Source organism: Calonectris borealis, chromosome 11 (assembly GCF_964195595.1).
Source record: "Calonectris borealis chromosome 11, bCalBor7.hap1.2, whole genome shotgun sequence".
In the NCBI taxonomy this organism is placed as follows: Eukaryota; Metazoa; Chordata; class Aves; order Procellariiformes; family Procellariidae; genus Calonectris; species Calonectris borealis.
The window spans coordinates 13,870,396-13,884,366 of NC_134322.1; the positions used below are offsets into that span (position 1 = coordinate 13,870,396).

At 40.4% G+C, this 13,971-nt stretch overlaps 1 protein-coding gene across 3 annotated transcripts; it reads left to right on the top strand.

Moving 5' to 3' along the window:
• Nucleotides 1-837: 837 nt before the first annotated feature.
• Nucleotides 838-12,904, top strand: LEO1 (LEO1 component of Paf1/RNA polymerase II complex). Of its 3 annotated transcripts, none has more exons than XM_075160080.1 (12): nt 838-972; nt 2,160-2,885; nt 3,139-3,246; nt 4,001-4,095; nt 4,772-4,917; nt 6,285-6,369; nt 6,714-6,808; nt 7,017-7,151; nt 7,757-7,892; nt 8,190-8,376; nt 8,649-8,746; nt 12,631-12,904. In XM_075160080.1, exons 1-12 carry the CDS (start codon nt 915-917, stop codon nt 12,733-12,735), a joined length of 1,974 nt encoding a protein of 657 aa, XP_075016181.1. In that variant the 5' UTR covers nt 838-914; the 3' UTR covers nt 12,736-12,904. The 3 variants fall into 3 exon arrangements, with proteins under 3 accessions (XP_075016181.1, XP_075016182.1, XP_075016183.1); XM_075160081.1 differs by having other exon boundaries at nt 3,142-3,246; XM_075160082.1 differs by having other exon boundaries at nt 3,142-3,246; nt 12,635-12,841.
• Nucleotides 12,905-13,971: the final 1,067 nt, after the last annotated feature.

Genomic DNA, 13,971 nt, shown 5'->3' on the forward strand with positions numbered 1-13,971 from the left:
GTGACCAAATGGCACTTCTGCAAGTAAAGGCTTACTCCTGTGGAACTGGATTTTCACACAGCAGGCAGCAGAAAGATGCATAAAGGGAGTGACGGCACTTGCTAGCCCTGTGCCACCCTACAAGCCCCAAGAACGGGGGTGGGAGGTTAGGCTGCTGCGTGCAGGTTACCTCAGCCACCCTTGGCCAGGGGAAGGTCTAGAGCTAAAAACAAATCCGGACCCCTTTCTCAGACGCAGTGGGTAGCAGTCTCCCACCTCTCAGCTGGGTGTGCCGTGTCTCGCCTACAGAAACACGGGTGGGTTGAGCTCGTGTCCCCTTCACTATCAAGGAAACGGAGCCAACACCAGCACGGGCTGCGGGCGCGGAGCTGGCCGAGAGCTCGCGTTTCCCCCAGACGCGGGTGGCGCGGGGTGCCCCCTGCCCAGCAGCAGCACTGTGAAGCGGCACGGCCGGGGGCTGCTCCGCCGGCGGGGCGAGCGCCCGCGGCGAGCGCACCCCAACTGCTGCTCTTCGTTTCGCTGCCGGCCGTTGCCCGCCGCCGGCCCCGCCCGGCTGCGCCAGGCCTCGGGCGCCGACAGAGCCCGTGCGTGCGGCCGCGGCCAACCCCCCCGACACGGTTTTCTCGCACCGCCGCTCTCTGCGTTCATAAACGGTTCCCGGTTCCTCGGGGGGGCCGCGGTCACCGCCCGGCCGGCTGCCGCCGACAGGCGCTGATCACTGATGGCCGCGGAGCCCGCCGACACGGGTAATCGCCGTGGGGCGCGGCCCCTTTAAGCGCAGCCTCTCCCGCCTCCTTCCCGGGCTTCGCCGGCGGCGCCGTGCGGCGCTCCGTGGTGACGTCACTGAGCGGCGCCGGCGGTGTGGCCGTGGGCGCGCGGCCGTTGTGGTGCGGCGGCGGGGCCGTCCCCTCGCCATGGCCGACATGGAGGACCTCTTCGGCAGCGACGCCGACTCGGAGGCTGAGCAGAAAGGTGCGGGGGCGCCGCGCTCCCCCTCCCTCCCCGCGGCGGCGCCCCGCAGGCGGGCCTCCCTTGCCTCGTCCCCGCCCGCAGCCGCGGGGAGGGAGGGGGCGGCGGGCGGGGAGGGAGCAGGCCTGCGGGAGATGGAGCGGAGCGGGCGGGTGGAGCTGACCCGTGGACTAAGGGGTTACCGCACCTCCTCCCCGCGCTGCGCGGGCAGCGGGCGTTGCCGCGGGCCCCCTTGCCCTGCTCGTCTGGCCGAGAAGCGACGGAAGCCGCGGCCGGGTGGCTGTGCTCCCCCTCGGGACGCCTCACCGCGGCGGGGGTGTTCCGGCCCCCTCAGCAGTGCGTGCGCCCCCGATTAGTGCTCTGAAAGAAGGACGCTGGTCTCGGCTGGGGCTGCGTGAAACAGCAGTTTGAGGTGGCTGTTTCCCATCACCGCGGGCGTGGAAAACTCATGATCGGAAACAAAAGCAAAGCGTGCTTCTGAATTTGGTAGCGTGTAATCGTGGGCTCGCTTGGAGCTGCTTGGATTGGAGATGGTGAAAACAAGGCGTGTTCCCTGTTTGCCCCTTGTTGTCTGGAAAAGTTTTAGCTGTCACCAGCATCTCAAGAAAAATGATGGAACGCCTCCCGATTTAAGTCATTTGTATGTTTTTTAAGTGCTTGTCTCAATTTCTGTAAATTATTTTTCAAGGAAGGTGTTTTTTTTTTTTTCCTGCTTGAAACTGCGTTCAACAACCTCAGCATTCAAGAGTAGCTCCATTGTAGCAGATATGCCAGGGTACATAAGTCAGCTAACTTGGATTAAAGAAATGCTGACAGACTTAGATTTGTAGGATCTCATAAGCCATATGTATGTATTTACTTATTTTAAGCCCTCACTATTTCAAATTTTGTTTTCTTTACTTTTGTATAATTGCTTATTCTTTATATTCAGAATCTTAGACAATAGCTTGTGGTTTGAAACTTTATGTGGCATCCATTTTTCATTGTGTCTTTCATTGGCTGTGCCTTTATTCGTAGACATTTTATTTTACTGTTCTAGGTAACTTTTATAGTTCTTTCTTACAGTTCTCTGTAAGTTCTCTCTCTGGGGTTTGGTGGTGTTTGTTTTTTTTTTAAAGCAATGCCCATCATCTTATGTGCATCCTTGTAGGGACATTTTAACTCTTGAAACGGTTATCTTTGTTTTGCAGATTCCGATTCTGGATCTGGATCTGATTCCGATCAGGAGAATGCTGGCTCTGGTAGTAATGCTTCTGGAAGCGACAGTGACCAGGATGATGACAGGGAGGCAATAAAACCTAGTAATAAGGAGTTATTTGGAGACGATAGTGAGGATGAAGGGGCATCCCATCACACAGGGAGCGACAATCACTCTGAACGATCCTATAATCGATCTGAAGCTTCGGGACATTCTGAGCACGAAGATAATGATCAGTCAGATGTGGACCAGCACAGTGTTTCAGAAGCTGCTCATGATGATGAGGAGGATGATCGCGGGCATGGGTCAGATGAAGGCAGTCATCATTCAGAGGGAGATGGTTCTGAAAAAGCACATTCAGAGGATGAGAAGTGGGGCAAGGAGGACAAAAGCGATCAGTCAGATGATGAGGAGAGACAGCAGAACTCTGATGACGAGGAGAGGCAGCAGAACTCTGACGACGAGGAGAAAGTACAGAACTCGGATGAAGATGAAAGGCCGCAGATGTCTGATGATGAGGAAAGACTCCAGAACTCAGACGAGGAGAAAATGCAGAACTCCGATGACGAGGAGAGACCACAGGTCTCAGACGAAGAGAAGATGCAGAACTCGGATGATGATGAAAGGGCCCAGCATTCTGACGAGGAGAAGATGCAGAACTCTGACGACGACGAACGGGCCCAGCACTCTGATGAGGAGGACCAAGAGCATAAATCTGGTAGGACTGAATACAGTGGTAATGATTTGCTTCTGGTTTGATCTCTATTGTTTCGCTTATATTGGCCTGAAAAGATTCAGACTTCAATGTAAAGGCATTAATCACGTAGCTCTCAACTATAATCATCTTTGTAATGTTTTTTTATGCAGCACTTTCGAATTCCTTTTTGTCTGACTCAACTTACTAATACGAAAGAATTTTAAAATACGTGGAACAAAATTTTTAATTTGCTGAGAATAATTATGCTCCTTAGCAGAGTCTGCAAGGGGCAGTGATAGCGAAGATGAAGTTCTGCGAATGAAGCGAAAGAAACCAATTGCATCAGATTCAGAAGTGGACAGTGATACAGAAGGACAGAAAGGTAAATGGTGGCATTGTTTTGTGGGTTTTTGGTTCATTTAATCCTCATGTTAAGCACACCATTCATCTGCTACAGAACTTGATAAAATTGATAGCGCTTGCTATACGGTGTAACTATAGTGCCGTGGAAGTAATAAAACAGCACAGCAAGAATTCTGTGTGGGGAAGTACACGCTGTATTTCTGCTGATTATCTCTAGTTAGCGATGTCAGTTTTTCAGTTTCCTCCATGAGAGACAGAGCTTTTCTTTTGCAAATGTTATTTCACACATTTTTACTGAAAGATGTTAAGAAATGGTACCTCTAATCAGAGCAGCCCAGAGAAGCTATACTGGTTTTTCTGATGTTTAGTTGGCTGAGAAAGAGGTGTTGATTCTTCTGAGAATAAAAAAATATCCAAAATGCATAATGAAGTTGCTGTTTACATATATTTAAGTTGTTTACTTGAGTAAAGGATGATCTTACGCTCTTGATTCTTCTGCTGCCATTTTTCAGCTAGATTCTCTTATTTGATAGAGCCTTTCCAGGAAAACATCTCTTGAATCCTTAGCTTAAAAATACAAGGGAAAACTGTTTTTCAGGATAAGAGAATAATGTGTACTTCATAGACATTCACAATTTTTAACCTTTGTAGGTAATTTTAAGTGGTAATAAAAGTGAAGGATGTGTTAATCTTTTTTTCTGTGAGTGTGCTTGCATGTAGGGCGTTGTGTGCGCTTATATATGTATTTTAAAATAGTAATTTTTCTGCTCAAGAGCATGCAGATGTCATGGATCTGTTCGGAGGTGCAGATGACATTTCCTCAGGAAGCGATGGAGAAGACAAGCCACCAACTCCAGGACAGCCCATTGTGAGTAGACTTGACTTTTTTTTTTTTAAATTATTATTTAATTAACATGCTGTTCCGCTCTGAAATGCTGAACACTGATTGATTTGATAATATTTTAGTGAATAGAAGACTAAAGGCATTAAGTAAGCATTACAGATAATTTTGCCAATTATTAAAGTTTTACACATAGCAATATCAGATGGATTAATTTATCTGCCTTCCCCCATCCCTGCTCTACTTTTTGTACTTGAAAGAAATATACTGAGTAGTTTTGATTGTCATCAAGTAAAATACAAAGTCATAGTTGTCTTTGGTACCTTAGTACAGCTATTTGACAAATATTTTCATTTTGGATCTTGAAGATAATACATAAAAATATTTTTTTATCTGGGAGAAGTTGTTCCCCATTTACTCTCCAGTGCTTAGCTGAAAACTATGTCAGCTCCTTTGCTGTCTCCTTACTGTCTGCGGTCTCTTGAGTTTGCACTGGTATTTGAAATCACTTTAAGTGGCATATGAAAATGCTGGACTGGATTGCTTTCACTAAAAATGTGCAAGCTCTTTTACCCAAAGCTTCCTGATCTCTCTCTGTGCATGTGGATGACTTTTCTTCAAGCAAAATGTAAGTGCTTATTAGAGCAACAGTAGCCAGATAGACTTTTTTCATTTATGCTCCTATTCACCTTTTTTTCATTAGGATGAGAATGGACTGAGTCAAGAACAGCAGGAAGAAGAGCCTATTCCAGAGACTAGAATAGAGGTAGAAATACCAAAAGTAAACACAGACTTGGGTAATGATTTGTATTTTGTGAAGCTGCCCAACTTCCTTAGCGTGGAGCCCAGGTAATTGCACACTAAATACATGATTGATAAGGTTTTTTAGTGTTTCCCTATATGGCTTTTGTTTTAGTAACACAATTAAATATGTTGGCCATGTTTAAAATGGTTGACATTAAGTTGCACACTTGTGGTTGTGATCAATCTGATCACATTATATATGTATATATTGTTGTTATCTAATCAAGTGCTGAGTAATTTTCTTACAAGCTTGCATTTCAGCTTGATGGAATAACTTCTTGTCTTTAAAAAATAAAAATATGATTTAATTGAAAGCACATGCTATCAGTTGAATTTTAAACATAGGTTCAGGCTCTCAGAAAGCCAAATGCACAGGATCTTTATGCACTTCGGAGTGATAAAAACATAATTTTGAATTTTAGAATAAACCCTTCTTTGTATGTGCTAAATGTACTATTTAACTGTGAAGAGTGTGATTACTCATTTTCATACTTACCTAACCCAAGCTAAAGAAATTTTCTGGAATTCATAAGGAGAAACAAAATAAATTATTAGAGATGTTTTACTTCTAGTAAATTGCTGTTAAATCTGTCTCTTCAAGTGTTTTGTTAAGCAACTTTATTGCATCGTTTAATAGGTGTCTTGTTAGCTGGGGGCATAGCATTGTTTCTGTTACACATTAGTTAAATCTTCCTGGCTTTCATGTTATAGACTGTTTCAGGAAAGAACTGTTAGAAGTCCGGTTAGTGGCTGTAATCAGTGAGAGAAGCCCTCAGGATCTTTGGGGTCAGAGAGGACTGAAAGTAGAACTGTGCAGTCGCAGTTCATCACTTCTTTCCCCTGCAGCAGCCTGGAAGCTGTTAGGAAGGAGGCTTGGGAGTGGCCTTCCCCCGCTCACTCCACCCGGGTTTCTTGAAGGAAGAGAGGAAAAACAATCTCATCTCCCTTTCCCTTTGGTTGGTTTTGAGATTGAAATTAAAAAATGACAAAGATTGTGCTCCTAGAAAATCCCTAATGCACCACATTTATAAGATGATAATTTTTCTTTTTATTTTCTCTGTATAATATTGTATATATTTGGTTCCAGACTTAACCCTGACCTCATCATCCTGATGCTAAGGAAACAGTATTTTCTGAGGCAGACTTGCTTTCTTTAGCTAGAGCCGTTTAGAGCGTCTGAATGTTAAAGTGGCTGTAATTGATGGTAGCGAAGACACTTGGGTAGGCCTCCCGTGGAGTAGAATCAATGCAGTAAATGACATTACTGCAGAAATGGCTTCTCGCAGCTGCAGTGCCTACTGCTGTGTGCAGCGTGTAATTTAAACCTTTTGAGCACCTGTTATTTTGCACAACTGTAGAATAATCTGGATTAATTTTTAGAAGAATAAAGACGGTATTATAATTTATTGCAGACCTTTTGATCCCCAGTATTATGAAGATGAATTTGAAGATGAGGAGATGCTTGATGAAGAGGGTAGAACCAGGTTAAAACTCAAGGTATAATGTTAATTTTCCCTTTCTCTTTTACGCTCATCTAGCCACATTTCTTCAAAGTCTGTTTCAGGTATTTCAGAATGGTGTTTTGAGTTATGGTTCAGATTATGAAAGTATGGAGTCGTTCAGCACTGTGAAAAGTTGATCCATTTTAGTAATAAATTAAAAAAAAGCTTGACAGCTGCATTTCACCTATAAAAGTGATACCTTTCACCTTCATTTCTTTGCATCATGCAGTAAATTATCTAGCCTTTCTAACTGTAATTCCTGACCTATATAGAGTATATTTTGCTACAGTATTCCTTACTATGAGTTAGAAAAAGTTTTTTGGGTTTTTCCCCCCACAGGTAGAAAACACAATACGATGGCGGATGCGACGAGATGAGGAAGGGAATGAGATCAGAGAAAGTAATGCACGGATAGTCAAATGGTCGGATGGAAGGTGAGTTTGGACTTTTTGCTGTCGAAGGAATACAGTTGTTCTTACAGTGAAGTGCCATGGTGTGCAGAATTGGAAGGTCAACAAACTCTGCTTAGTTTGGATTGAAATATAATTATTTGCTGTATATAAAAGGGAGACATCTATAAATGAGGCAAAAAATAGACTGTAGTGGCTTTATCAGGTAACTGATACATGAATCTCTTTTAAGCATGTCTCTCCATTTGGGCAATGAGGTCTTCGATGTGTACAAGGCGCCGCTACAGGGAGATCACAACCATTTGTTTATCAGACAAGGGACAGGTCTACAAGGACAGGCTGTTTTCAAGACAAAGTTAACCTTCAGGTAAACATGCTATTCTATATCAAATGTTGATACTACTTTTGCCATTAAGCGTTGTAACTGGTGTATAAAAATTAGAGATACGCGTTCGTAAACCTTCAGAGCGTAACTGTTTAATAAGAATGTGCTCTTTTCCAAAGTCAGTATTTTGATAAGATTTTTTCTAAATCAGGTGTCCCAGTTTGAAAGGGACTGTGCTATTCGCTGCAATATGTAGGCTACATGTATTTTTTTTATATATATTTTTTAATTTGCATTTTTAAGTGCAAGTCCTCATCTGAATCAGAAAGAATATTAATATTGCCTGAAATTAACCTTTCTTCTGATGCACAATTGCTATCAAGATGATGATATGTCTTGGGATATTAATGTGAAATGTGAGGATGATTATTTAGGCTGGTAATGGACTGCAGATGGTTTGCTGAGAGAGGAATTGATGGCTCCAGTAGCTGTGACAATGCACATAAATAAATAAAAAAAAAAGAATGATGCTTTTACTTTTGTGCAGATGAATCTTTGAAATCTTAAGTATGCTGGCCTTACCATTGTCCTTTAAAAATTGATATATTCCTTTAAGAAGTATTTAACCCGTAGCAATTTTTTAACAGGCCACACTCTACGGACAGTGCCACTCACAGGAAGATGACTCTGTCTCTGGCAGATAGATGTTCAAAGACCCAGAAAATTCGTATTTTGCCAATGGCAGGTCGCGATCCAGAGTCTCAGCGCACAGAAATGATTAAGGTATTGTGGCATGGAACTCTCTTATCTGCTGATTTAATCTAAAAAATCACAACTAATATAGCTGAACATTTCTGAATTTTATGACTTTATGAAAAACAGAGTGTATTTTGAAGTTAGAGACAAGAGTTGTTAGCCATGGGTGCAGTTTGCTTAACCTTACAGATTACAAAAAAAATCAGGATATGTACAATCTTTACATTGCTGTGGAATTATTTCAAAAGCTATAGTAGAATACAAGGTGCTCCTCAGTATTTTTTTTTTCCTCAATCTTTATATATTGCTTCTTTCTTTGGACAGAAAGAAGAGGAGCGATTGAGAGCTTCCATTCGTAGAGAATCTCAGCAGCGACGAATGCGGGAGAAACAGCATCAGCGTGGTCTGAGTGCAAATTATTTAGAACCTGATCGCTATGATGAAGAGGATGAGGGAGATGATGCAATCAGTCTAGCAGCTATCAAAAACAGATACAAAGGTGGCATCAGAGGTAATAATAAACTTTACCAGCATGTAAGTAGAGCCTGTGTGATTTAGATGGATTAATTTCACAGGAGACTCCTGGTAAGATTGTCTTTTGCCAGTTCATTTGATACATGAGGAGACATGAATTCAGTTCATATGAGTTTATTTTGTTTACTCTGGGATTAAATTCTGCCAGCTTTTTGTGGGACTAAATGTAAGAGAATTAATTTTAGTGTTCTTTCTTCCTCACAGATTTCAGATAAAGATAAATATTTGTCTTTTCATTTTTCTCTGTAGAGGAACGTGCTAGAATCTACTCTTCTGACAGTGATGAGGGCTCAGATGAAGATAGAACACAAAGACTACTCAAGGCAAAGAAACTTACTAGTGATGAGGTAAGAAAAGGATTTTGGTCTTAAGCTACTCATTTTCAGTCAGGAACATTTCCTGCACTAAATCTAGTTTTTAAAGCTGAGACTTTTGTAGTTTCATTTATGCTGTGATGAATGTATTATTTGACTTGGCATGCTTTCCATGGTAATTAATCACCACTTTCTTATACACTGCATTAGTTCATAGACCTGAGTGATTCCCAAAGGAGGTCACTATTGTTACTGCTGATTTAAAGATGGAAAAATTTACGCAGAGTTATGTAAAATTATTTTACCAAAATTATGCAAGAAGTAAGAAGACTTAGTATTGGAATCCTGGTGCAGTGTTGTCTCCTAAGCTACATGGTCCTCTCCAGTTTATTATGGAACTAGCGGAAGCATTTGCACATAATATTTCTGCTCTTTTTAAATAGAAGAGTTAAAAAACTGAGTTAAAAGGAGTTAATGTCCACTGCTAAATAGACGTTATCCATCACCCAAGTATCATGCTAAACATGAGGCCATGATCAAGTTAACTGTTAGCTACAGCAGTAGTGCTGTTTCCTCTTCTAAAATTGTGTTTTATTGGTTTGTAATTTATCACTGCTGGGTATAAGCAAGTGAATCTTTGTGTATATCACGTCTTGAGGTTTAGTTCGTTTCAAGTAATGTCACACTTGAAACACTTTTCAAAATTGACAGAAACCATTTCTGAGATTGAAACTTAACTATTTTCATCCAGTGCTAGAAGTGGAACCAGTCCTATATCAGCTATACTTGTGTCGTCTATTTTCCTGACCCTTGCTCCTCATTGTAAAATGCTTCTGTGGCAAAGAGCCTTAGGACATTTACTGTGTACCTGGGGAAGCTGAAAGAAGAGGGAATCTTGGAGTTCATGACAAAGGGCAATTGCCGCTGCCTCCCCGGCTTCCCACTGCCCTGTTCAAGAGGGAATTGGGCTGGGTCAGGCGTTTGCCCTACTTGGTTTTACTAGCCCATTAGTTTGCTTCCTTTTAGACGTCGCCAGTTCTGAACTGCTGTAATCTTGCTGTTGACCAGTATAGTGCAGCCCCGAGTGGCAGCTGTGCTTGCATTTCTCCCGAGCCAAGCATGGCTTAGGAGTGGTAGTTTGGACACACCTGGGCTCTGCTGATAGTCACCTTCACTGTGCGGCAGACTAATCAATACAAACTAACTTAGCTTAACAGGTTCTTATTACTACCTTGTAGGTTATGAGAGATGTTTTTACACTGGCATGCTAGTTTGATTAATCTTCCTGTCCTGATTTACTGTAAATTGTATTTTATTTAAATGTTTATGCATAGAATATCATGCAGAAGTTTAAAAAAAGGAAGTTTGAGTAGGTCAGTGTTTAAGCTTATGGAATATTTTTTAATGCTTTATATCACCATTTCCTTTAAGAGATTATTTTTAAATGTTTAAATTATTTTAACTGTTGCCCTAAGGTTTCTTTCAGTTGATTTTCTGCAGTCATATCTAGTGTGCTACTCTAATAGCTGTTGAAGTGGCTAGAACCTTATTCTTGAATTTTAGAGGCTTTCATAATAAAACATCCTTTTCTTCTTAAAAGAGTAATTTTGCAGTGTAACTTGCTATCTGTCCTTCTAGTGAATGAATGCACATCAGATGTCTGTAATCGCAGCTGCTGAAATTCCATAAATGACCAATATAGTTTTCAGTATGACACATACCTCTATAATGTAAGAAATCTTAATTCTTGAAGGAGTAAGTGTGCTCTGATTTGCATTTCTATACTGTGCTTCCTGTAAACGTCTCAGGAGGCATGACTTATTTCCCAGCCTGTTGGATGTTTGCTACATTCTGAAGATGTGTTCTTGCTGCTGTGACGTTACTTCTCTTAAACTGTCTGCTGAGTATTTGCACTAATAGGCATTGTAATATGAAGCAGAAGTAAAAATTAGTTTTTCTTTTAAAGACATAGATTCTGGCTTTTTATTATATAGTGAGGAAAATTTAATATTTCAGAAAATACGACAGTAATCCTGGAGACGGCAATAGTGAGGCACGTAGACAAAACTGTGATTTTGTGAGCTCTGCTAATGTTTGTTAACAGAAATTGAATTGTTTATTATAAGACACTACTAGTTGTTGGTTTATGATGTAGCAGTGTCAGGACTTCGCAATTCCAGTCTCTCAGAAGAAAAGGTCTAGTCAACAGCATTTCTCTGCTGCTTGAGGAATGATAGCCTCCATTTTAAAATTACATGACTTAAAGGTAATATTCCCATCAGGGCCACGGAGGGGTGCTACAGTATTACGAAAAAAACCCCAGTGATACATAACTACTTGCTTTCAGTCACCACGTAGGAAGTATCATATTTGTATACGTATCCGCATACGTGAAACATGGACTTCCTTGTACGCAGACTTTTATGTGCTGTCAATCAACAACACAGCACAAGTCTTTGTCCTGATAACAATTTGTTACTATTACTGAAAACGTCAATCTATTATTAATACACTTTATCACCACACGGCTAGTAGTTTTACTTTTTCTGTAATTAATGGGGATATTCTGCTAAACAGGGAGATGAATCATTTAACAATAGCCTAGCTAGATTACAAGAGAATGCTTGTTCTGAGGAAGAAGCTGTCATTGAGATTCCCACCCCTGCTAATTTCTGTTTTCCATGCTTAAAATTCTTTCCTAACTGAGACGCTCACTGTACTAAGTTAATATGTTAATATAGAATAAAATGCTTTGAATAAAAAATTGTTCATTGAGTTTCAGAACTTTAATGAATTATTACAGTTTCAGAGCTCTAATCTTTTGCTGTTTCTTAAAATCCAAGTAATATCTGTTGCTTAGGAAAAAAAAAAAACAAAACCAAAGCAAAAAAACCCCAAACCAAAACCAACAAATGGAAAAAGGGATGAGGTTACTTAGACCTGAGAGTATTTTTAAAGATACTCTTCTTTTTAAACAATAACTGAGTTACCACTTGTTCTTCATGTCAAAATTGATGAGTTTTGCATTAACAACTAGTGATTTGTAGTTTGATTAAACATTTTCATAGCATTCTGATTTAAAATGTTGTTCGGAAGGATGATTTAAACTGAACTGGTGTAAATGCACACGGAATAAAAATCAACCTATTGACTTTCTATTTAGGTGCTAAAAATTGGGCATCCAGCCTATAAAAGTCATTATGGTATTACTTGCAATAATTAATTAAATGATTTGAGTTCCTTTGACTAGCTTTGAAGCCTCCTAAACTATTATATTTCTTGGACTGTAAACTGTGGTGTTGATTCTCAGTACTAGTGGTTTCTCATCAGTCTTTTTCCTTTATGCCAGAGAGTGGTTTAGTTTTTTTTTTTTTTTAAATGAACAAACAAACAAAATGCCTACCCACTTACTGAATTTCTTCTTTGCTTCAGTAGCTCTAATTTAGGGCGTACAAGCGTCAATAGTCTGAAAACGTAACGAAGCTACGCAGGCTGCCTGAAGGGAAAGCTTCTGCATGTTGAAAAATTCACTACAAATTCTAGGAATTACCCATGCTCGTAAGACTTGCTGAGAATGATATTGCACATGCCATAAATCCAGATTATGACATAAATTACTTCCATGCCATAGTTCAGTTTGAAGCAGATCTGGTTGCATGTCCATTGAGGTAGATGGAGCTGCAGCTGTGTTACGGACCCTCTCAGGCTGGGCTTTGAGTCAACTGGTAGCCACGTTGATTGAACTTAAGGTACTGATGCACGAGCAGTCCTGCATCACAGAAGCCAAAATGGAAGAACCAGAACTAATAATTTTGCTTTTCTTACAAGAAAGACTTTGAGGGCTTTTTGTTGTTCTTCTGAGTTTTTTATTTTAGCTTGAAGTATGTTGATTTATTTTTGTCCTTTTTTGCCTTTAGGAAGGTGAACCTTCTGGAAAGCGGAAAGCAGAGGATGATGACAAAGCAAGTAAGAAGCATAAGAAATATGTGATCAGCGATGAAGAGGAAGAAGATGACGATTAATATTAAGGAAGCACAAAAGTTGATTTTTTTTTTATATATATTTATATATATATTGTACAGTTCTCTTACAGCAAAGATGTAAGTAACCATAATGGGGTTATTTTGATAAAGGAAAATTCCATTGAAGTCTGTGTTTCTGATGTGAATAAAGTTTTTTGACTTCCTTCTATTTTTTATGATTTTTCTCTTTTTGTAGCAACTGTTGCACCAGGGATCACCACAGTGCTGTTTTTTATCTCACACAGTACATTTCAGTTTTGAGAATTGTAGTAACTGGTTATTCGAATAAGTGAATTAATCAGCGATTTTTACTGAGTTTGTTAGGAGAAACCATTCTAATCTTTATAGAATACTTAAATGATAAGTTTGCCTGGCAAGGGTGTGGCGATTTAGCTTACCATTTACGTGGAAGGGTTGGGAGAACATATGAGTGGTACAGTAGAATTCTGTTTTTTTTCCTAGATAGTCCTTACTTCCTGTTGGCTGTGGACAGTACATTACTATGGTGGTATATTTTGATGACTAAAAATATTTCTTATCATGTTTGAATAAACTCTGAAGTTCCTGCCATTAGAATAGTCAACTGATCACATAAGACATTTATTTTTCATGCACTGATGCCCAGAATGAAAATCCACATCTTGCCTGAGTGTTGTTAACAACAACAACAATAATAATAATCGGCACATGCTAGTGATGTAAATGTCAGAGTAAAAGCACTTATTTAAACAAAACTAAGACATTTCTGCAAGCAGAGATGAAAGTCTCCTTTAAAAGGTGAAGTGAACCACAATGCAAAAATGTATCCTAACAATAGTGTCTCACAATCTCATATAATCCTTATGGTGTATTTCTTATTGTTCTTGGTTGGCTTTATAAATAGGTTTGTTTAGCTGAGAAGTTACTGTAGGAGAATGTTCTGGACAGAATCATTGCTGCCTTTACACTATTTCTAAACACCTTATTTGATGATGCAATACTGGTTGTAAAGTGGGGACAGGCTACAAGAAATATCTGAACTTTTCCACGCTTTCTTTCCAAGATGCAATACACAATATGTCGTTTCTCTCGTTGGTGAGAGAGCATTCAGATGTTACCTGTGTTGCTCTTTTATCTGACTTTCCACACAGTCCTGCAGAGTTTGGATGTGACTTGAAAGAGGTAATGGGGAGAAAACAGAACTAGCTTAATGCCTCTTTAAACAAAACCATTGACTGATGCCGTGGAAAGTTTATT

Bases quoted from the DNA above. Each gene is read 5' to 3' on its own strand.
- LEO1 (XM_075160080.1), top strand. From the start codon at position 915: ATGGCCGACATGGAGGACCTCTTCGGCAGCGACGCCGACTCGGAGGCT. The intron at 2,886-3,138 runs GTAGGACTGAAT...TATGCTCCTTAG, and splicing joins GGACCAAGAGCATAAATCTG to CAGAGTCTGCAAGGGGCAGT. The intron at 8,377-8,648 runs GTAATAATAAAC...TTTTCTCTGTAG, and splicing joins ATACAAAGGTGGCATCAGAG to AGGAACGTGCTAGAATCTAC.